A 21,555-nucleotide genomic window follows, 5' to 3' on the forward strand; every position below is an offset into this window, starting at 1 on the left:
AGTGCAGACTTGTCCTATTAGGTTTGGGTAGGGATGGGGAAATAGAGTCCTGAATTATAAACTGGAGAAAAAAGTTCTGTCAGCTTAATACTATTGGATAATTTGCCATCAATCTAGTGAGTTCCTTTGGGCAATCTATCACTTTAAAGAAATGACATAAATGCTAGCTATACTCATGAGCTCATTGTAGTTACTAGAACATGGTCTCAAACTTGTATTCAGACCATAGTTGGATTGTAACAAACTTCAAATGCACTTTTGGAATGATTGTGGTTAGTTTTGCTTTAAGTTTTATTTTGAACTGTAGAGACTTTTTATATTTACCGCTAGGTCAATTGAAAGGTTTGCTGTATTGCTACAAAGTTTTGGAATGACTCATCAGAGGCCTAGTTTATATGGTTTTTATTAATCGATGCTTATAACAGGATTGGAGAAGAATTAATGCGTTTGGTGTTTGCTTTCATTATTAACCTGATTTTAATAAATCAGACTTTTTTTAGAAAACATTCTAGCAGATTTTTGAATGCTTGAAGTGCCACACTATTGTAGTTTTCACACAAGATATTTGGTAAAGTTTGGTGGCGGGTATTGCTGTCTGATGTGTGAAGTGCTGCTAGTACCAGAGCATTTTTCTTTTTCCCCTTTTTGGTTTGCCCAGTTCACCCATTTCCCCTTTGCTCAAAACTACGTTGGTTCCTGGCCCTGCAGTGCCTCGACTTTTAAAGTTCTCATCCTTGTCTTCAAATGCCTCCACTGCTTCTCTCCTCCCTATCTCTGTACTCTTCTCCAACCCTATAACCCTCCAAGATTCTGCCACTGGCACAACCTCAATTTTCATTGCTCCGCTCTTGGCGGGCTTGCCTAGGTTCTAAGCTATAGAATTCCTAAACTGCTCTGCCTTGCTATCTTTAAGATAAGTAAAATTTGCCTCATTTGAGGAAGCTTTTAATCATCTCACCTAATATCTAAAAATGTGGCTTGATGTCAAATTTTATTGCTTCCATGAAGCATCCTGTGACTTTATACTTCATTAAAGACATGCTATTCAAAATGTTTACTATTTTTTTTGGTTTGGTTTTATTTATTTATTTATTTTTCTCTCCTAGCTTCTACAGTCCTGTTCATTCTATAATTTGGCCTTGCATTATCTTCTAATATCTCTTAAATTACTGTGTCATTCTGCCCCCCACCTGGTTAATTATATGCCAGTTGGGTATTAATTGTATTCAGGTGGTGGTTATTAATTGAAGTACCATCTGGCTGCCCAAGTCCTGACAACCCCTAAATACTCAACATATGCTATTATTTGTCCTTTCCCCTGGATTCTTTACAGGTGCCAACTAATGGAGGTGGAGTTAGCACATGCTTTGAAATCTTGAAGGGGAAGAAGCAGTATAAGTAAAATGGAACATTATTGAGGAGCTTCCAATCCATATAAACTTTGGATTATTTCAAACAACATTGACCAGAATTTGTTTTGGAAGTCTTGTTGACTCTATTTTTAACTTTTCTTTCTATCTGAATGATTCCTTAAGTATCTGTTTGCTCTCTTTGCCTTGTAGGGGGTGACAGTCTTTCTACACAGAAGGAATCTGTTCTGAAGCTTGTAACAAAAACGCTGCCTTCAGGTTCGCTTGTCCTAGAAAAGAACATTTGCAGTAAAGAGGCAGTCCGGCGGCACCATTCTTTCCCTCTGTGTTCTGGTAGGAAAAATTCAATGAGTGCCTTAAAAGCCAGCTTTCCTGCAGGCTTGCCTGTTTCACGTTCGAAAGAGAAAAGGAAACGCGATTCAATACATGACGTTCAGAAGAAGAAACGTGTCTCCCTCTCACGACATTTAGATGCAACTTTTCATAAGAAAAGCTGTGAAAGCAGGATCACTGATAAATATAGCAGTGGTGTGACTGAAACAAATTGCAATGGAGTACTTAAAGATCACAATAATGGTATATTGGAAAATGAGGACCCAGCTCTTGAGGATGATGAATTTCCAGATTCTCACAGTTGCTTACCATTTGATTCATTGCTGGATGAGGAAATATCCAGGCACACTCCTCCAACTTCATATGTGAGGTTACCTATAGAGGATAAGAGCAAGACTGCCCTAGACAGTGCCATTTCTTCAAAAGAAAATCGATCTGGACTCTTGGGTAGGCACAGTCTGGTACCTATTGACAGCAAAAGAACACAAAGGCATGAGTCCAGCTCTTTAACCGTTTTGTCTTTGGATGAGGAAAGTAGATCCTTACCCTCTCAAGAGAAGAGACAGTTGGAACGATGCAGTCCTGCCCGGTTATCAGACAGCAGTAAAGTACATGAGAGGAAACTAAGGGACAGTTATAATGGCGTGGACAGTGACAGTGATGTCTCCTGTAATTTAGACAGTGATGAAGAAGATGAAACTTTGATGGCTTTGGATGATCTCCTAACTTTACGTAACAAACCAGTATCTGCTACACCAGAAAAGCCTGACATTTCCTTTCAGTTGTCTGCCCCTAACACGCCAACAGCATGGCTGACCGTGAGTTTGTAAATGTTTCATTAAGCTTATCATCCTGCATTGAAGTGGATCAATTGACTCATATTATCTGTAACTTTCAAAATTTTCCTGTGCTCTACTTTTTCTAACTTGCTTTGGCTGTCTGGTGAGATTTTAAAGATGTGCTAGAGTAACAATTGAAAACCAAAGCTAGTACAAGCTGAAAGTTGCTGATTTTTGGCAGGAGTGTAGAGAGATTGAATGAAAGAGGAGAAATATAGCCCTGTGTCTGTTGGGCCCACTGTGCTAGCTTAAAAAGAGTTCTTTTCCATGTAAATGAAAGTTTACTTTTATGAAGGTACAGTTAAATGCCCCGCAGTGATGGGCATGTGCAACTTGACTAACCTCTGGGGAAATTGGTTCTAGTTGAGTGTAACCAAAAAGTGTAGTGCTAATATTGTACGACGAACAACATAAAAGCTTTAAAGCCAAACGTCTCAATCATTGGTAAGTTTATCAAACTGAGTCATAAATATTAGATTTGATTCTCCGTCTGGTCCCAGCTGCTGCAGCAGTTGGGACATAACTCTCACCTGGAGGCAGACATCGATGGAGTTCATGCTGCTGACTGCTGCTTAATCTCTGCAAGAAGGTTGAGTGCAGATGCTGTCTTTCTTCAGTATGCAGAGTTTCAAAACCCCCAAGTTACTGGGGAATATGCAGTGATAGAGTTTCTGATTTGCTTCTCTTCCTCCTAGGGAGTGCATCTCATTATTATGTGACTATGATAGCACAGGCACTGAGGTATGCAATTGATTAAAGAGCAAAATAAACAACCCCCCTGTGCATCTGGACACAAGCAGGTTGCTTTGTTTTGCCAGTGTTAAATTTTAAAATGGAGCTCATTTTCCTGTTTCCTACCGATCATGTCTTTTGAATTTCAGTTAAAAAATAACAGACAAGCAAATTATTCAAACAGCTTTGATCGCCTGCTTAAAGAAAAACAGCAGTCTGAGGGGTGAGTTCTATTTATCCTGGCTCCTCTTGCATTTTTAAAGCGTTGTTTTTATTTACCATTTCACAGCTGAAGTTTAAAACCTTTCTCAAAAACCGGTCTTTTTGACCTCATCTCCTCCATGGCTCAGGATCAAATTTTCTCATTTTTTCCCATTTATAAAGTGGCCTGGTGATTTTTTTTAATTTTACAATTAAAATTAATGCAATTTCTTGAATTTGAGTGGAAATGTTTGCTCATCTGGTTTGGACCATAATCCTGATTGTTGTATCTGTACCATCTTTGCCACCCTTCTGCATCGTGCTATGAGAGTGTTGGTTATTTCCTGGGGGAGGGGGCAGAAATATAGTGCAGAATTTCCCCTGCCAGACCCAGGTCCTGCAGTAGATGTGAATCAGACATGAGGCCCAGCAGTACTCCTTAGCTATGACATAAGTGGGGAAGAGTATTATGATGTCAGGAACAACACATATATCTTGTGAGCTTCCTGTAGCTAGAACTGGAAAAACACAGGATTCAGAAAGGCTGACACAAAATGATCAAGGCAGTTTTTAAGTACAATTTGTTATAAATAGGATTTTGTCAGTGATATGTCAGGTGATTTTTGAATATTTCCTATAGCCCCACCTTGTGTTATTGGGGGATTTTGTATGAACATTACTTTGAAGGTGTAAGGCATTTTCATGACTTGAGTTAATCTTTTTGTAAACAATTTGATTTTGCTAATCTGTAGACTTCAACATTGAGCCACAAAAAGTTAACTTGGACTGGTATTGTGAGAATATTCCTTTCAATAGAATGCAAATTAATCACTTTGCATTTTGTTAGTCTGGGGGAAGCACTAAAGGACCTGAAGAAAAAGTTGCAAGATGAACTTCATGAGGTGCATGATGTCAGTTGTCTGTCTGAGGAAGATGATGAACAGAGCATGGGCGAAGACATGGATCAGATTGCAGAGGAGCACAGGTTAGTGACTCCTAAAAATTGAGGCGCTAATAATGAATGGGGGGAGCAATTTCTGGGAGTATCATCCTAAATTGTTGTGATGTGTTGAGTCCTGCAGACAAAGTTATGTATTTTCTGAAGTGTTCCATGAATTCCCACTCATTACCACTCTTGTTGGGATTTAAAATGCAGCCACTTTAATTAAACTTTATTTCTAGACTGGCACCTAGCCAAGGATTCTATCTTTTCCTGACCTCCGTACACATTTACTTTCCAGAAATTGCCACAACAGAGATCAGCCAGGTGGAGCGGGAATACCCACAGAGGGCAGACCAGAGTGGGGTGGGGGTTGTGCAATGTGGAAAGGGGGCCCTTGAGGAAGTTGCACCCCCTCCTCCCTGCCTAAGCAAGGTGACTTGTGAGGCTCCCCTGCAAAACCACCCCCCCACAGCACCTGAACTCCTTCCATCAGCCTCAAAATTGAAGCCGGGTGGAAAGTGGGAATGGGCGCAGGTGAGGTGCCCCCTCATATAAAATTGTGGACAGGTCAGATGATGGTGGGAAGGCCACCTGGGGAATTTTGCAGGCACCTCTACCTGCAATTCTAACAGCAAGGGACCATGAAATTCTTCCTCTGGTCTCTATCCAGCAGCCTAACTCAAACTTGCCTGATAGCAACAACAACAAATGGTGGAGCTTGTACCACAGAGCATAATGAAATGCTTTGACATTGAAATAGACTAAGCTGGCTGTTTACTTTTAAAGTGACTATAATTTCCTGACAACAGTTCGTGAGTTTCTTGTGTTTTGGTGAAACAAAAGTTCCATGTTTTTTAAAAAAAAAAAAATTCTTCAAACGTGTTCATGGAATTATACCTTGAAGGGAAATTTTGTACTGAAATGTTTTGTTTCCTTTTTTCACTTTGCATGTAGGGCCTTCTTGATCAGGTATTCTGTAAAATCCGATGGAATACCAGACTTACATCCTGGGGAAAAAATTTTCAATGTGTTACAGGCTGGAAAACACTTTAATCAGCAGGATCTCAGGTTGACTCAGAGTGAATTGAGGCCTCAAAATTTTCTGGAACGGGTTCTGATCAGGTGAGAGCTATATAAACCTAATTTTCCTAATGACCTAAAAACATGGCTCTTTGAGATTAATATCTGATGAGTACCATTTTAAGATTGTAGCATCTCAAAGTACTTTTTGACCCAAGACTGATTTATAGCTATAAATTCCTTTCAACATATTTTTGTGCACCTTGAGAAATTTGTAGGAGCACAAATTTTTATTTACCCATTCACGACTAGAGTGAAAGTTTTTTTTAATTTTCAATTAAATGTACTAAATCAATTTTATTTCAACTCTTTTCATTCACTTGGCTTTACTGGAAGCTGATCTGGCCTTTACAATGGTTACAATCATTAGATACCAGGCTTCCTGTTAAATATGGTTTGGTACATGCTTCATTCACTGCTGAGTTTGGACTTATGTCTGAAGTGATTTGACATTCTGCAAACCATCAAACTCTAAATTCAGTTAATTAAACAGCTGTTGAGGCCTGAGGTGAATTTAGCCAAGGCTGATTTAGTTACGCATTCATCAGTGGCTTGTGGAATATTGAATGCTTCTGGGGTGGTGTGATACTTGGAATTTCAGTCAACTTTGAGCAGAATTTGTTTTTTGCAATCCAGCATTGTTTCTTTGCAGTATATTTTGGTGACATTTATTGTCCTGGAGATTTGGGTCAGCGTAAGCTGTTTTTTTTTAAACAAAAAGCTGGGATGAAAAGGGGCAGTGTAGAAAGAATAGACTTTTATCTGCTTTTTAAGATTTCTTTTTAAAGAACCTCTTGTCTGGCATCTTATATTAAAGATTTGTCTGAAATGTTGTTAAGTTGTTTTATTCGGAATGTACATTCTAAGGCTTTCCAATCTATGTTGAAAAGTTGTGTCATTATTACTATTTCACAAGGATCCCATAGCATTGACTGTGTAATGGCTAATTAGCAACTACAACATTATTTACCTGAAAATAAGACGCTAATGGCACTTTTTTTGTTTTCCAGTTCAGGAAGCAGCCAGCAGGTATTTTTATTCACTAATGGGATTGTAAGTCAAACTTATTACTCATCGCCATGCCCACAGCCAGTTTTCAAGTTTTTATTTAAGGTGAGGAAGCACATTCTTTGCACATAAGTTACCGTTGATTGTAGGCATGTGCTCTATGATCACCATTTCTAGCATAAAGAATATTACAATGGCACCAATTCTGGCTGGCACTGTGCTTTGCTATGATGTGATGCTACAAGTGTGTACAGTTTTCAGACTCTTCCCTTTTTGCTTTATAAACCATTGCCTCGAAAGACAGGAAAATTGTCCACATAACACCTTCTGGCAGTTTGTGGCCATTTTGACACAGATGTAATGCAGTGTGACTTTTGAAGTCAGCTGAATATTTTCTACTTTGCTTCATTGCAAACAGCAGTGGTGATCAAATGCATTTAGGGCAGACATGAGTTTCACAAATATGGATTGCTCACGAGCCTGAGTATAGACTTGGGAACACCTGTATATTAAGTTTTCCTACTGACTCAGCTGTTTTTCAACCAGTCATGTTTCAGTCTAAAGACTGACATGTAACGCCATATGAAAATTGTGTGGCTTTTCATTGGCACACCATTAAATGGAAAATTTTTGTTGTGCCAATCATTGCAATCTATTTGAGTTGATCTTGTCCCCCTGTCCAACTCACCCTTCACAGTGCTAATTCTATGGTGTGCCACTGGATCAGCTCCTGCTGCCCCCTTCCAGAATGCCTGTTCATTTGTGAACAAAGTCTTTGCAATCCATATTATGGATAACTGCATCACAACATGACCTTGATGGAAACCCTGCTGAGAGCAGATGACATCTTTCCTCCTAATTGAAGCCTCCCTGCTTGGCTATACCTTTCATGATTTGCCTCGCCCAGCCCATTGCAGTTGTAGTGTGGCTTTTATAACCAAATCTCAGCTTGGCCTGTCCCCTTACTCCTCTGACATTTACTCCTCTTTTGAGCATTTCACCTTGTTCCATCCCTTTCTGGTTCTCTGACGCCCAATAAATACTATGCTGGGTTTCTCAAAAAGCTGTCTTCTCTGCTTCCCTCTCAGCCTCAGCACTGAGTGGCTTCTCATCCTTAGTAATTTTAACCTTCATCTCAATTCATCATATTCTCTCCCCCCTGAGTTCACTGCCCTCCTGTCATCCCTTGTTTTTACCTTCCATGTAAACACCTCAAGATTCCTTCAGGGCCACATCTTGCCTTTGCCATTTCATGTGGTCTTGCTGCCTCCATAGTGCCAATCACAGAAATGTACTGTATAGAAGATGCACTGCAGTAAGCCGCTTTTTGACAGCAGCTTTCAAACTTGTGACTTCTATCATCTAGAAGGACAAGGGCAGCAGATGCATGGCAACGCCATCACCTGCAGGTTCCCTCCTAGCCCCACACCATCCTGAGATGGAAATATATTGCCATTTCGTCACTTGCTGGGAGACGAAACTATGACAGCACTGTGGGTATACCTACACCAGATGGCCTGCAGTGGTTCAAGAAGGTGGCTTTCCACCACCACCTTGAGAGCAACTGGGGATGGACAACAAATACTGGTCTTGCCAGTGATGCCCACAATCTATGAAAAAAAACGATGAGGCCATCTCTGATCACTTCTTTGCATTGCTGTCCACCCACATTCTGCTTTCCCCCTCCAAATCTTGTTTCCTTCTGTTTCTACCCCTGCGGAAAATCTCTCCCCCAATTCACTTGGAACTGCATTCTCAAAATTCCAATTATCTTTGGCCCTCTGTTCATACCACTTCTGCTATCGATCTACAAACATACCATCACCTCCACCCTCAATGCCTTAGACCCCTGCACACTACTACTTTCTTTCACCCAGGCCATTCCCAGTGATATGGCCTTTGCCTCCACTCCCTTAAATCCATGGGACGCAGACTTGAACGGATATGGCAGAAAACTGGTTTAGCCATTCAACACTGGCTGGAGCTCAGATATATTTAGGACCTATTGGGTCCTACATTGGTCTCCGAAAAGCTTGACGATTCCAGGATCATCCTGGAATGCAAAGATAACCCCTGGCTCCTTTCGTGTACTTCCAGGCTGTTGTATCAAACCCATCACTGTCTCCAATGAAGTGTGAGCAACTCATTGATTTCTTGGTCACCAAGATTGAGACCATCAGATCAGCTGCCTCTGCCACTTCCCTTACCCCTACCCCAGTGGGCTGAACTTCCTCTAAGGCTCCCACCATCTTCCACCAACGCCCCCCAGCCCTAAATTTGTTTCCTTCTCTGGTTTCTGTTCCATCTTCCCTCATGCCCTCGCAAAGCTCATCTTTTCCAGAAGACCCACCTCCTCTATTGATCCTATTCTACCTGTCTGCTGAAACCCCCATCCATGCCTTTGTTACCCCCAGACTTGACACTTCCTGTCCAGCCTCCCATATTCCACCTTCTGTAATTTGAGGTTATTCAAAGCTTTTCTGCCAGTGTCCTTATTTGCATCAAATGCCATTTACCCACCAACCCTTTGCTCTGACCTAAACTGGCTCCAGTTAAGCAACACCACAATTAGAAAATTCTTATACTTATTTTCAAATCTCCATGGCCTGGCCCTTATCTCTGTCACCTGCTCCAACCCTATGGCTCGTCAAGATTGCAGCACGCTCTAATTCTGACATCTTGAGCATCTCTGATTTTAATTAGAACCATAGAAAAGTTACAGCACAGAACAAGGCCATTCAACCCATCTTATCCATGCCAGCACAAGGACACCGAAGTGCCCTTTCTAATCCCACCTTCCCGCATCCGGCCCATAGCCCTGCAGCTTACAGCACTTTAGGTGCAGATCCAGGTACTTTTTAAGACTTTAGAGTTTCTGCCTCTACCACCAACTTGGGCAGCGAATTCCAGACACCCACTACCCTCTGCGTAAAAAAAGTTCTTCATGTCCCCCCTACACCTTCTGCCACTTATCTTGAATCTATGTCCCCTGGTTCTAGGATTTTCCACCAAGGGAAACAAATTTACCCTGTCCACTCTCTATTCCCCTCATAATTTTGTACACCTCAATCAAGTCACCTCTCAGTCTTCTTTGTTCTAAGAAAAATAACTCCAACCTATCCAATCTCTCCTTGTAGCTACACTTTTTTCTAACCCTGGCAACATTCTTGTAAACCTCTTCTGCACTCTCTCCAGAGCTTTTACGTCCTTCCTGTAATGTGGTAACCAGAACTGCACACAATACTCCAGTTGTGGCCTCACCAGTGTTTTATACAATTCCAACAGTATATCCTTACTTTTATAGTCTATACCTCTGCCAATGAAGGAGAGCATTCCATATGCCTTCTTTACAACCTAGTCTACTTGAACTGCTGCCTTCAGGGACCTGTGTACTTGTATGCCAAGATCTCTCACTTCATCTGCCCCTCTTAGTATATTCCCATTTATTGTGTAATCCCTGTAACTGTTTATCTCTCTCTAAATGTATGACCTCACACATCTCTATGTTAAAATCCATCTGCCACTTTACTGCCCACTCCACCAGCCCATCTACATCGTTTTGGAGATTATGGCTATCCTCTACACTATCCACTACTCGACCAATCTTTGTGTCATCTGCAAATTCCCCAATTGTGCCCCCCATGTTCATGTCCAAATCGTTAATATATAACACAAACAGCAAGGGTCGCAACACCGAGCCCTGTGTGGCACCACTTGAGACAACTTTCCATTCACAAGGGCATCCATCAACCATTATCCTTTGTTTCCTGTTACAAAACCAACCTTTTATCCAGTTTGCCACACTACCCTAATCCCATGGGCTTTTACTTTCCTGACCAATCTGCTATATGGGACCTTGTCAAATGCCTTGCTAAAATCCATGTACACAACATCCACTGCACTACCTTCGTCCATCCTTCTTGTCACTTCCTCAAAGAATTCAATCAAATTTGTGAGGCAAGACCTTCCTTTAACAAATCCATGCTGATCATCCCTGACTAGTCCATGCCTTTGCACATGACAGTTAATCCTATCTCTCAGGATTGATTCTACTAATTTGCTCACTACTGATGTAAGACCAACTGGCCTATAATTGTTTGGCATTTCTTTTGATCCCTTTTTAAACAATTGATCCACCGTTGATGGCCATGCCTTCCACTGCTCCTGAATACCCTCCCTTATACCCCTCTGCCTCTCTGCATCATTTTCCTCTTTTAAGACAGTCCTTAAAACATATCTCTTTTACCTAACTTTTGGTCATCTGCCCTCACATCTCCTTATCAGACTCTGTCAGATTTTGTTTTGTCATGCCTTGTATTAGGTTTAAAGTGCTATATAAATACAAGTTGTTAGCATTTGCCCTGATTTGGGATAAAAGCAGAATTTTAGACAAGTTGGAAGTTTATGATGGTTGGAGAATGAGAGGCCAACAAGGAGAACATTGGACTAATTGAGTTAGGGTAAGGGTCTTTATGAATGAGAATGTAGGAATTTATTAATCTGATCTGTATAAGTTGATTTGAGATTGTCTGAGTTTTTTTGCATTTGCTGTTTTTGACGCATTATGATATAGTTAGATTTTTTGTGATGCAGTCCATTAATGTATTTCTACACATGAAGAGGAGGAGCTTGTTTTGTGTAGTTCTTTGCAGTGCAGTCTCTTATGTATGCTACATGCAGCAAGTAGGTACAAATGCTGCATCTTTGTTGCCTTACATTCCACCAATGCTTTCAATTTAAAATTCTCACCCTCGTGTTTAAGACCCTTCATGGCCCCAGCCCTCCCAACCTTTGATAACCCGCTGTAGCCTTATAATCCCAGTTACTTTCAGTTTGGTAGTTTGCATCAGCTCGCCTTCCTTTACCCCAAACTTCAGCTAGATTGGCCCTAAGCTCTCATTCCTTAACTTCACCCCTCTCTCCAGCTCCCCTTCCTCCTTTAACATTCTCTTAAAACTTATCTCTTAGATCATATTTTCTGACTAGGCCACCCTCTTTTACCTGTTTAGGCTTCTGGAGCACCTTTGGGTATTTTTTCTTCATAAAAGGTTCTATGTCAATGCAAGTTGTCATTTTAAAACGATTTGTGTTCGGATACTTCAATTTTTAAATTAAAAAGCACCAGACAGATAAAGCTGCTAGTCGAGCAATTAATTCACTTGCCACAACAATTCCCTTGAGCCGATGTAAGATTTGGCAATGTACAGGTTTGCCTTGTTAATAACACAGGTGGAAACTTCTTTGTTTTGCAGATGATGACTATTCATTCAGATTACATTGCTTCAATGCACATTTTCAAAGCACTTTGGGACATCTGTACTAATGCTGCCAATAGAATAGGTTAGTATGCAACACTATTTGGAAAATTAAAGTCCATACAAAAATTGTAGTTACTTCATGCCTTGTCAGTCAAAAAAAGCACAGCATTGCTATCTTTGTGGGGAGGGTAGGAATGATAGGGTAAATGTTGCAGATTGCAGTGAATCCATAGTTCCTGTGTGTTTGATAACTGAGTTACATCTTTGTACTGGCTTTACTCTCTGCTGAGACTCTCTAAGACCAAATATAATAAATTGGCCTTTATTTATACTCCTGGTTTCAATTTAAAAGAAAGCTGGGTAAATATTAGAAATAGTAATGGAAAAGGTTTTGCGGTTTAACTCGAATGGGCATTAACACCAAAGGCCCTGTGGCTGCCTCCTGTCCTGTAACCTTCTAAGTGACTTGTATTAACCTGAACTATTTGTCTAACCAGAAGTCACCATGCGATGGTGAATGCATTAGTTTCCATTCCCTGCCACCCTCCACCCCAGTGCTTTCTTCATACCAGACGAAAGATCATATTGGAGAGTGAGCAAGAGGACTGTAAAAGCCTGTAACCAAATGTTAGGGCTTCAAAATCCAGCTTCCCACAAAAATACACTTTTTACACCATCACAATCATTCTTTGTTTTGCAGCTAATCGAAACGATTAATTCTGATTTGAGTTTCAGTTGGACTGTTTACCTTCTGCAGTCCTTTACACTGAATACTTGAATTTTTTGTGGAACAAGGTTAATTGAGATGGTGGGAAAAATCCAATATTTAAGGTCAGGGATGTTCGGGTACTTGGAATGATTGCAAGGGTTTTTTTTTTCCACAATATATCTGTACAGAAAATATAATGAAATCAACTGAAAGGGAAAGATCTCTAGCAGAGGAGTTGAGAACAAGGGGTCATGAGAATTGAAATTTGATCCAAGAAATTCATTGTGTGGCATTATGAGTTATACTTTGTATTTAGAATGCATTGCCCCAGAGGCTGCAAGTGGATCAATTATGGAGTTTTAAAAGGGATGGAATTAAGGGATTGGTGAGCATGAAGAAGTTGCTATGGGTAAGAAAATGGCAGAGCAGGCTCAAGGAGCCATGTAATCTCCTCTTCCTAACTGCTGAAGCCTGTGTTACCCTGGCAGCAATTGTGCAAAAGCATTGAAGGCTCTGATTCTTGGAGCTAAAATATTGTTGGGATCTGTAGCTGAAACACACTTTCCTTGGTGTATGATGATGAACCACATACCATAATATTTTTTCTAAAACTTGTATCCTGGATTGTGTCTTAACCTGCAAATGACAAGGCAACAAATGGTATCTAACAGTGTTTTCCTAATTTTTGTTAGTTAAGGATGGCACCAGTGAGTTCAGAGTTTGGACTCCAAGTCTCAAGGACATAGTTGCAGTCTTTCTCAACCTAGGAGCACAGTTTGGCACTTTGTTTCCATTGAAGCACCTTCAGCCAGACTTCACTGAAGAGGATATATTGTGAGTTAATAAATTCTGTTGCGATTTGAGCTGTTGTTTGTTTCCAGAGTTTTGTTTTTTAGAAGCCCTGTTGTCTCTCTAAATCTGTCCTGTTTTCTCCCCATCTCGCCTGAAGGTAAGTTTTCCTAATATACCCTTGCTGCAATCTAATTGCTCATCTGTAGTAGAAAAATCACAAGAAACTAAACTTTATGCAGTGTTAAGTTTTCATTGTTTAAAAATTGTTAGGTTGGTGGTACCTGTAACACTGATTAAGCTTTAAAATTATATTTGTTTCTAGGTCTGGTCTGCAAAATAATAAAGAAAATTATCCAAAGGATGATGTGCCAGCTTCTCAGAGAGATCCCATCTTCAGCTCTCTGCCAGAGTTTGGCATAAAGAATGTGGTTAAGGTAAATCTGACTCCATGTCCATTAAGTTAACAGCCTGTGTGTATTAAAGTGTACTCCAATTCATTGGCACTAATTAGATCCATTTCCTTTTGCATTACGGTAAAATTATTGTTTTTTTAATGATCCTTAATGGATGATTGCTATCTGTGTTCTTCCCCACTGGGGAAATGGTACATGAATTAACTAATTTTTTGAGATTTTAAGCAAAATTAAGCTGGACTTGTACTAAAGTAGGGATATGCAAAGACTGCAGCAAAAAAACTTATGAAAATGCCTTCAAATTAGTCTCTGGCCACAAACTGGCTTCAGGTGAAACCATAATTTAAGAAGAGCAGGATCACAAGTTAGGGATCTGTTGTTCAGTGTTTAATCATGGCTAATTTGCTTGCAGAGGGTCTAATAGGGAAGTTCAAATCGAGGAAATGTCTTCTGGCAGTTTAAAATCTTTCATGCTTTGTTGAGCTTGCTGTTCTCTGGAGTAACATGCCTGTTTTTTTTTAATTCTGTTAGTTTCTACTGCTCTGTACTTCCATTTGCCCTGAAGCATATTCTGATAAAGAATTAGTGTTGCTGATAAGTTTGTTGGGCAGAATCAGCCTTGAACGAGAGCTGCAGCTAACTCCTTTGAAAGATTTTCAGTGTTTGCTGGACAATCTTCTTAACAACGTCAGGCAGTGGAGCACAAAGGTAAGAATGGCTTTAGTGAAAGATGAGTGTGATTTAACAGATATGCATGAAAATAAGTTATTTTATTATATAAAAATGACTAGAATAAAGAAATATTGTTCTACTTGGGTGCATCATATCTAGACACTCCTGGGTCAGGAGTATGGTGTCGTGTGCAGAGTAAATTCTGTCTGAGAATAAGTTATTACTCAGCTATAACCTTAGGAAGACATCCCCTATTCCCATGTGATTTTTTTTTTTGTTGTTCTGTTTAATCAAGCAGCAATGGTACCGTGTCACTTCCTAGTTGGTGTTAATTAATTAAGTTTGTGATGTGGATCCAGACGTACTGGGAGCTGAATTATTGATGCTCCAGCACTATTTTGAGTAGGATTCTTCCAGCTTTCAGAAGGAGAAGAGCAACATTCAGTTTAACCTGAAGAGATTAGACTTTCATCTTATTAGTTTTCAGGCATTAGTTCAGATCACACACCTGTTAATACATGTGTTGCCTGATCCCTGCAGTGCATAATGTCTTCCTTAATTGCATTTATCAGCACATAACAAAATTTTATGTCTTGCGCAAGACCAGATTAATCTGCCCATCCATTGGTTGAAATGTACACTGTACTGCTGGAGAGCAACTTGGAGACTAATATGTTGCTTATTTTTAAAAAGCTGTGGTCATTCAAGTTCCTGACATTATATTGATCAAGGAGGTGATGGCTGTATGCAATTTTTTGCATACAAATTTTAAAAAGGGAAACATCACTTGTTCATTATACACAATTAATGGAGAATTGCATTACATGATTAAGAAATCCACAATTGGGAGGGAGGGGAAGAGGAAAAAATAGGGTGAAGAGCAGCTTGATGGGACGAGTGCATAAAATTTAGCTTCCTAAAACCGTTTTTGACAGCAAAAAATTCTGTAACATCGTGAGTGGATAATATTTTTCTGTGGGTAAGCTTGACTTGTGCCAATTCTGAAAAATGCAGTCTATAGTAGTGCACTTCTTCTGAAATAGTTGAAAAAGGACTAGTGCAGCTTTACAGAAGGCAGTGCTGAACTCTGATCATGTTTTATGTATATTATGCTGGTTGTATACATCACAAAGTGCTACGATGCTCTACTGCTTTGTAAATGAACAAAGATCCCCAAAACGATCGAACACATTCTCTTTGGGTCAGTGGTAAATTTCTATTAAATTTCAGTATGTTAAAAAAAATTACTTAACTATGTACTTCCAAGCCATCAAATATAAATTATAATGCAATAAACTTGTGTCTATGTCACAACAGTTAATCCTTTTGTCATCACAATAATCAAAAAACCCTGAGACTGCATCATACCACCCCTATGTAATCTACTTTATCGACTGAACAACATATATACCAGGAACTGTCAAGAAACAGGAAACCTTATGAAGGCGTATAGATAAACTAACACTTCAAAGCTGCTACTTCATAGTTACTGCCTGGAAAGCATTCTGTGTAAAAGTGTAAGCTCTAAGTTATTTAGCATGGGTTTGCAAGTAAATGTTTTTCTAATTTGTTACAAAAATCCTGCTTCATCTCATTATCTTGGAAGAAATTAGAGTTATGAAAGATGATGGGGAATAATTCTTTTTGCTTGGGCTAGGTTATGTTTGCCAGAGTGCTAGATGTTTGTTGTAAAACAAAATGACTCCTGTTTCTGTGCTGATGAGTTTGTTTGCATGTGGTGTTGACAAGCTGTCTTGATTTTAAACAGATGTTCGAGCTCTGCATGATTCTAAGTGACTTATCAGAACATCATCATAATCTTTTGTACCTGGTTCAGCAGCTGCCAGATTTCTCTACACGAGGAAGGTAATGCATGGTGCTGCACATGGACTGTGTTTGTTCTGTTTTAGGATGGTCATAATTGGTGGTGTTTCTTAATGAGAACAAGAGCCTGCTGTCTCCTCAGCACATTAGACCCTAGGAGAAAGCAACCAGGGAACTGGTCAGATCCTAGAACCATGTCTTTTGTGTTATTTGACTGGTTTTCAGAAAAGTGGACAGTATTCTCCCAAAGTTTCTGTGGCATACGCTTGCCATAAAAGTTAGGGCTGGAATACCCCATTGTGCCCCTTGACCCTGTTTGACCACTGTTCAGTTAGATTGTGGCTTGATTTGCATTTTAGTTTCAATTACCCACCTTAGTTTCATAATCTTAAAGTCTCTAAACTCAATACTTTAAGGGTTTCAATATTTTTCTCCACTCTTTGTCTTCTGGTGAATTGTAGCAAAAGGCATGGGTGATAGTGAGTGTGTTGGATAGATGATGTTCCCACAGATCTCTGCGTTGCTTCCTCCTTAGGCCAACGTGATCGATAAAGGGGCTACAGAAATGAGCATTTTTTTAATAATTGATTTTCTGCAGCTTGATGTCTTTAACAAATTCTCCTATGCTGATTTTTTTTTCTTGTAGTAAAATGGATGTTTCATAAATATCGCAACTGTTTTATCTTGAAGGTGAAGTATAATGTGCAGGCCTATTTTCCTTGGCCAAGGCATATTTCTATTTGGCTTAAATTACTGGGTCTAAATTGGAGTTGTTAAAATGCACATTCTGCTCCAAGACTATCTTTAACCTGTCCTTTTAAGTTACATTGGGGCTTTGAGCTGTAATTTATAGTCATTACTGTGAAATGCATCTTAATGTGGTTTTGTCACTTAAAAATATGGCTTGGACTTGTAGTAAGTTAGTGTAAAGAGGAAATGTTGCTAATGCTGTAACTCCTACTTGTCTTTTCTTGTCTAACTCATCATTTTTTTCTCTTCTCTCCTGCCCTGTCAAACAACTGTTTCTTTCATAAAAGCAGCTTTGTTTGCAATTCTAAACTATTAAAAGGAAGAAAACCTGTTTTGTTCTGTCAACAGCGAGCACTGACACCACACTGGTCCTATGCAATGCTACTGCCATATGTGCATGTTTGTGTCTTTGCTTTTTTGAATTCATTCTTGGGATATGGGCAGCACCAGCAAGGCCTACATTTATTGTTCTAATTAATCTTGAGAGAATGGTGGTGAGCTGCCAATTTGAACTGTTGCTTCAGCTGCTGCAGCCCAGTTAGTACGTAGGAGTGTTATGACTTGGCAGGTGATCTGTGCCAGGTGAGCCAAATCCACAAGGGAAACTTGGCCATACTATCACAACAGTTTGCAATTTGTATTTATTACGAGAAGATTTGTGCACTGAATTCAGAAATAATGAGTTTGCTAACACTGAGATTTTAAAAATTAATTTAAAACATTTATTAACAGAAAATATTTCAATTCATAAGATTGCAGTTACTTAATACTATAACAAACCCCAAAATTCCTAATTAACCTAATTCCCAACTACACACACCCTCTTTAAGGCAACAATCCAAAATAGATTTTAAATTTATATAGGCAATCCAGCAAGTTTACCACAACACCCACTCAACAGTGGAATTCCAAAGGCTTTTTAACACAACTTTAGTTACTGGACACAGCAGACTTCTGCAAAAGTGGCGAAAGGCTTCCTCCAAGGCTGTGTCACTGTACCTTTCAGGATTTTACATGGCCACACTTCTACATAGTTTTCCATCCCTCTTTATGTTTTCTCTCTTTAATCTGAAAATTTCATTGTTCTATATGTTCTAGGAAATGTACTTTTCTTATCATAACAATCTTACATGTTACGAACATGGTCAGTACTTTTGGGGAAAAATAAACATACTGCTAGGCCTACTTATCTTGTTAGTTGTACACATCCTATCATCCCTTTGAAACCTAAACAACCCCTTTACTTATCAAAAAATGCAAATTTCCTTCACATCCTACATGCTAATCCCTCATCCATGTTTACTCATTAGCATCTCAAATTCCTTTTACCCCTAATGACTTTTGATATTTTCAAGCTTGCAGCTTATCTGACTCTAATTCAATTAAATCACACAGACAGAACCATCTGCACTCAAACCCATAAATCGTCTTGGCAATAAGCCACAATAATATAATGAAAAAATGTTAGTTTCATGACAGGAGCAGGTGTAGGCCATTCAGCCCGTCGAGCCAGCTCCACCATTCAATACGATCATGGCTGATCATCCACTTCAATGCCTTTTCCCTCCCACTAACCCCACATCCTTTTATATCATTGCTATGGAGAAATCTGTCGATCTCTACTTTAAGCATAGTCGATGATTGAACTTCCACAGCTCTCTGGGGTAGAGAATTCCAAAGGTTCACAACCCTCTGAGTAAAAAAAAATTTCTCCTCCTCGCTATCCTGAGGTTTGAAAGTCTTGTCCCCTGGTTCTAGGCTCCAACCAGGGGAAACATCTTACCTGCATCTACCCTGTCTATCACTTTTCAATATTTTGTGATGTGGTCACCTCTCATTCTTTGCAACTTTAGAGAATACTGGCCCAGGTTCCCCAATCTGTCTTCCTAGGACAACCCAGCCATCCTGGGAACAACAGGCGAGCCTTTGTTGCACTCATTTATTCACTCACTAAAAATGATAGAATTGGAAAAAAGGGTGGTGTACAGGATCAGAATTCTCAAAATTGTAGTGATTTGTAATTTAATGGGCTAATTATATTTTTCTAGGCAACTAAGAAGGCATCTTAGCCTGGTGATAATTTCAAAACTTCTAGACAAAGGATGCATATATGTACCAAAGGATCCAGATTTGAAGGCAAGAGTCAAACTTCATTTCGTCAACATTACATAGATGTCAGTAGAAGTACAGTATGTGCTTCAAATTAACCACTTACAATTGTAAATGTTACATGGATCTATGAAGTTTATCACTTTTTAAAGATTTTTTTGAGTGCTAAAATGGGTCATAAAACAGGGACTAAATTGTGAGGAAGTCTAAGCAGCAGAAGAAAATGGGATTGTGAAGCAAGATGTATGAAACTTAAATGAGTTGATAACTTTGGGAGAAAGAATGAGAAACATGTACAGATACCTTGAAAAGTGGAGGCTTGAGGATTCAGATAGATAAATATTTAAAAGTGAAAAGTTGATAAGCTGTTTTTTTTAAACAAAAGCACATAAAAGGGTTGCAACCAAAGGTTTATGAATGCATTCATAAAGTATAAATGCAGAGAGCTCGTGAGAAACCTTTACAAATCATTGGTTCAGCTGCAGTGTAATGCTGTATTTTGTATTTATGAGTACCTTACTTTTGGAAGGATTTCTTGGCGGTCTGGAAGATTCTGAAGGGATTCACCTATGTGATACCAGGTTTGTGGGTGGTTGGGTGGGGTGGCTTTCGTTTGGAGAAAATAGAGTAGAGAAACTGGCACTCTAATGGAGGAAAGAAGGATAAGAAGTTGATAGATCATTCAAAATTGTGAACATCTCTAATAAGAGAGAATAGGGAAAATTATTTCCATTAGTCGCTAAGTTAGTAACTAGAGACATAAATTTAATAAAGGCAATGGGCGAGTTGAAGACAATGTCGTTATGCAGAGGCTATTAGGTAATGGACTGCTTTATTGGAACCAGTGGTGGAAGCGGAACCCATAATGGTCTTTTAAATGTTTCCAATATTCTTTTTAAAAGCGCACTGAGAGAAGATGGCTGGCTTTTAAGAACTCAGCACAGATTCAGTTAGTCAGCTAGCTGTCTGTACTTCAGAATTCTGATTCTATAAGCTTAAGTGTGCATTGAATGCTAATATTTTCAGGATGGATGCTGAAAGTGCTTTTGCACATGGTTGCAGAACAGGTACGTCAAGACCCTCTGTAGCATAGTTTAATGATGTGAAGGAGCCTTGCAGTGGACATATGGAAACTTAAGTTAAAATGGCACATGGAAAACGAACAGCTCTGGTCCATAAGATTGCATGCTGTACACCCTAGCTCATCTGTTCATTAAAAAAAAAACTTTGTTCCCCGTGCCATATGTCATAGCATCCGTTGTTTCTAAAGTGATTCTGGAGTTTTTACCTAAATTTTCCTACAGTGGGAGGTGGTCACTTTCTGTGGAGAATTTCCTGATTGTGTCTATACTAGTTTAAATCTGTGCACTGAACAAAATATAAATTTTTTTTATGTGAATGAAGCCTACAGTAAAATCACAAAATGACATTCTAAGCAGTATCATATGTGTCTATTTTCCTGTCTCCAGATCTCTAATTTGTGTCGGTTCTTGTACATGATGAAACCATCCTCTTTGTTAAAAACCATTGAAGAAACGAGTAAATCCAAACAGCAGGGAAAGCGAAAGGAAGCTGCACTTACAGAGCTTGATCAGCAGGTATTGCTCCAATTTCTTTTCAACAGGTTCACTGAGTTTTACAGTAGAACTTCAGTGAGGACTTTGGGACTGGGAGGGCTTTGGTAACATGGATCAATTACCAGAATATGATAAATATTTGAAAACTGTGTATATATTTTTTGTGCAACCTGCCTTCAGATGGATTAAGTGCCCTAATTTATCAGCAAATACACTACAGTGTTGCAGTGTTACAATATTGTAAGAACTTAGACTTGGTAAACTTGTGGAAAATATCTGTTATATTGAGTCTACTGTATGTTGAGTGTGCTTCTCGTATATGCTTCAAGTGCAAAATACTGTGGATGCTTGAAATTAAAATGCTGATGCTTAGTGGACCTGGCAGCATCCATGGAGGGAGAGAAAAGCAAAGTTAACATTTCAGTTCCAAGATACTTCTTCAGGACTGAAATTTGATAATTTACAAACTTAACTGTCTTGTGGAAATGCTTCATTGCTTACAAATTTCTCCATAACTTTTACTTAGAAGCAGGACGTAGATCTTCAGTGACCTCTTACCGCAACTTGCTCATTTAGGGAAATTTTAACCATCTGTAACCAAGGGGCAGAATTTTTAGGTCAGTATGCGGGTGTGCGCCTGACCCAATCAGACGCGAAATTGTGCATGATGACATCGGCCGAGTGCCCCAACATCATCTTGCGCTCGTGTGATATTTTGGTCGGTGGCCGTGCGCTCGTGTCAGAAGCATTGCCTACTGACAATTAAATTTGTTAAGGTTTCAATTATTCCCGTTTTTTTTTTGTGCTTTGCCCAACCTTATGAATTTGCCAGGCGGACTTTGCATTTTTGATGAAATCTCGTCCAGGGGTGGGATGAGGTTTCCGTTATTAAATTAAATAAAAACGAACGGGTAGAATTTTCACTGTGTATATGTTCAGGTGACT

General features: G+C 39.4%; 1 protein-coding gene across 2 annotated transcripts in view; it reads left to right on the forward strand.

The window, feature by feature from the left end:
- The window catches only part of slf2 (SMC5-SMC6 complex localization factor 2), a 103,837-nt gene that overhangs the window by 73,975 nt on the left and 8,307 nt on the right, over positions 1-21,555 (forward strand). For both annotated transcript variants that reach the window (XM_041209783.1, XM_041209784.1), the window contains 12 exons: positions 1,563-2,521; positions 3,424-3,497; positions 4,323-4,460; positions 5,373-5,540; positions 6,509-6,611; positions 11,759-11,846; positions 13,166-13,307; positions 13,588-13,699; positions 14,210-14,386; positions 16,119-16,216; positions 18,973-19,060; positions 20,503-20,631. In XM_041209783.1, the coding sequence (XP_041065717.1) occupies positions 1,563-2,521; positions 3,424-3,497; positions 4,323-4,460; positions 5,373-5,540; positions 6,509-6,611; positions 11,759-11,846; positions 13,166-13,307; positions 13,588-13,699; positions 14,210-14,386; positions 16,119-16,216; positions 18,973-19,060; positions 20,503-20,631 (2,276 nt within the window). The remainder of the gene's footprint in view (positions 1-1,562; positions 2,522-3,423; positions 3,498-4,322; positions 4,461-5,372; positions 5,541-6,508; positions 6,612-11,758; positions 11,847-13,165; positions 13,308-13,587; positions 13,700-14,209; positions 14,387-16,118; positions 16,217-18,972; positions 19,061-20,502; positions 20,632-21,555) is intronic.

This window comes from Carcharodon carcharias, chromosome 17 (assembly GCF_017639515.1).
Source record: "Carcharodon carcharias isolate sCarCar2 chromosome 17, sCarCar2.pri, whole genome shotgun sequence".
NCBI lineage: Eukaryota > Metazoa > Chordata > Chondrichthyes > Lamniformes > Lamnidae > Carcharodon > Carcharodon carcharias.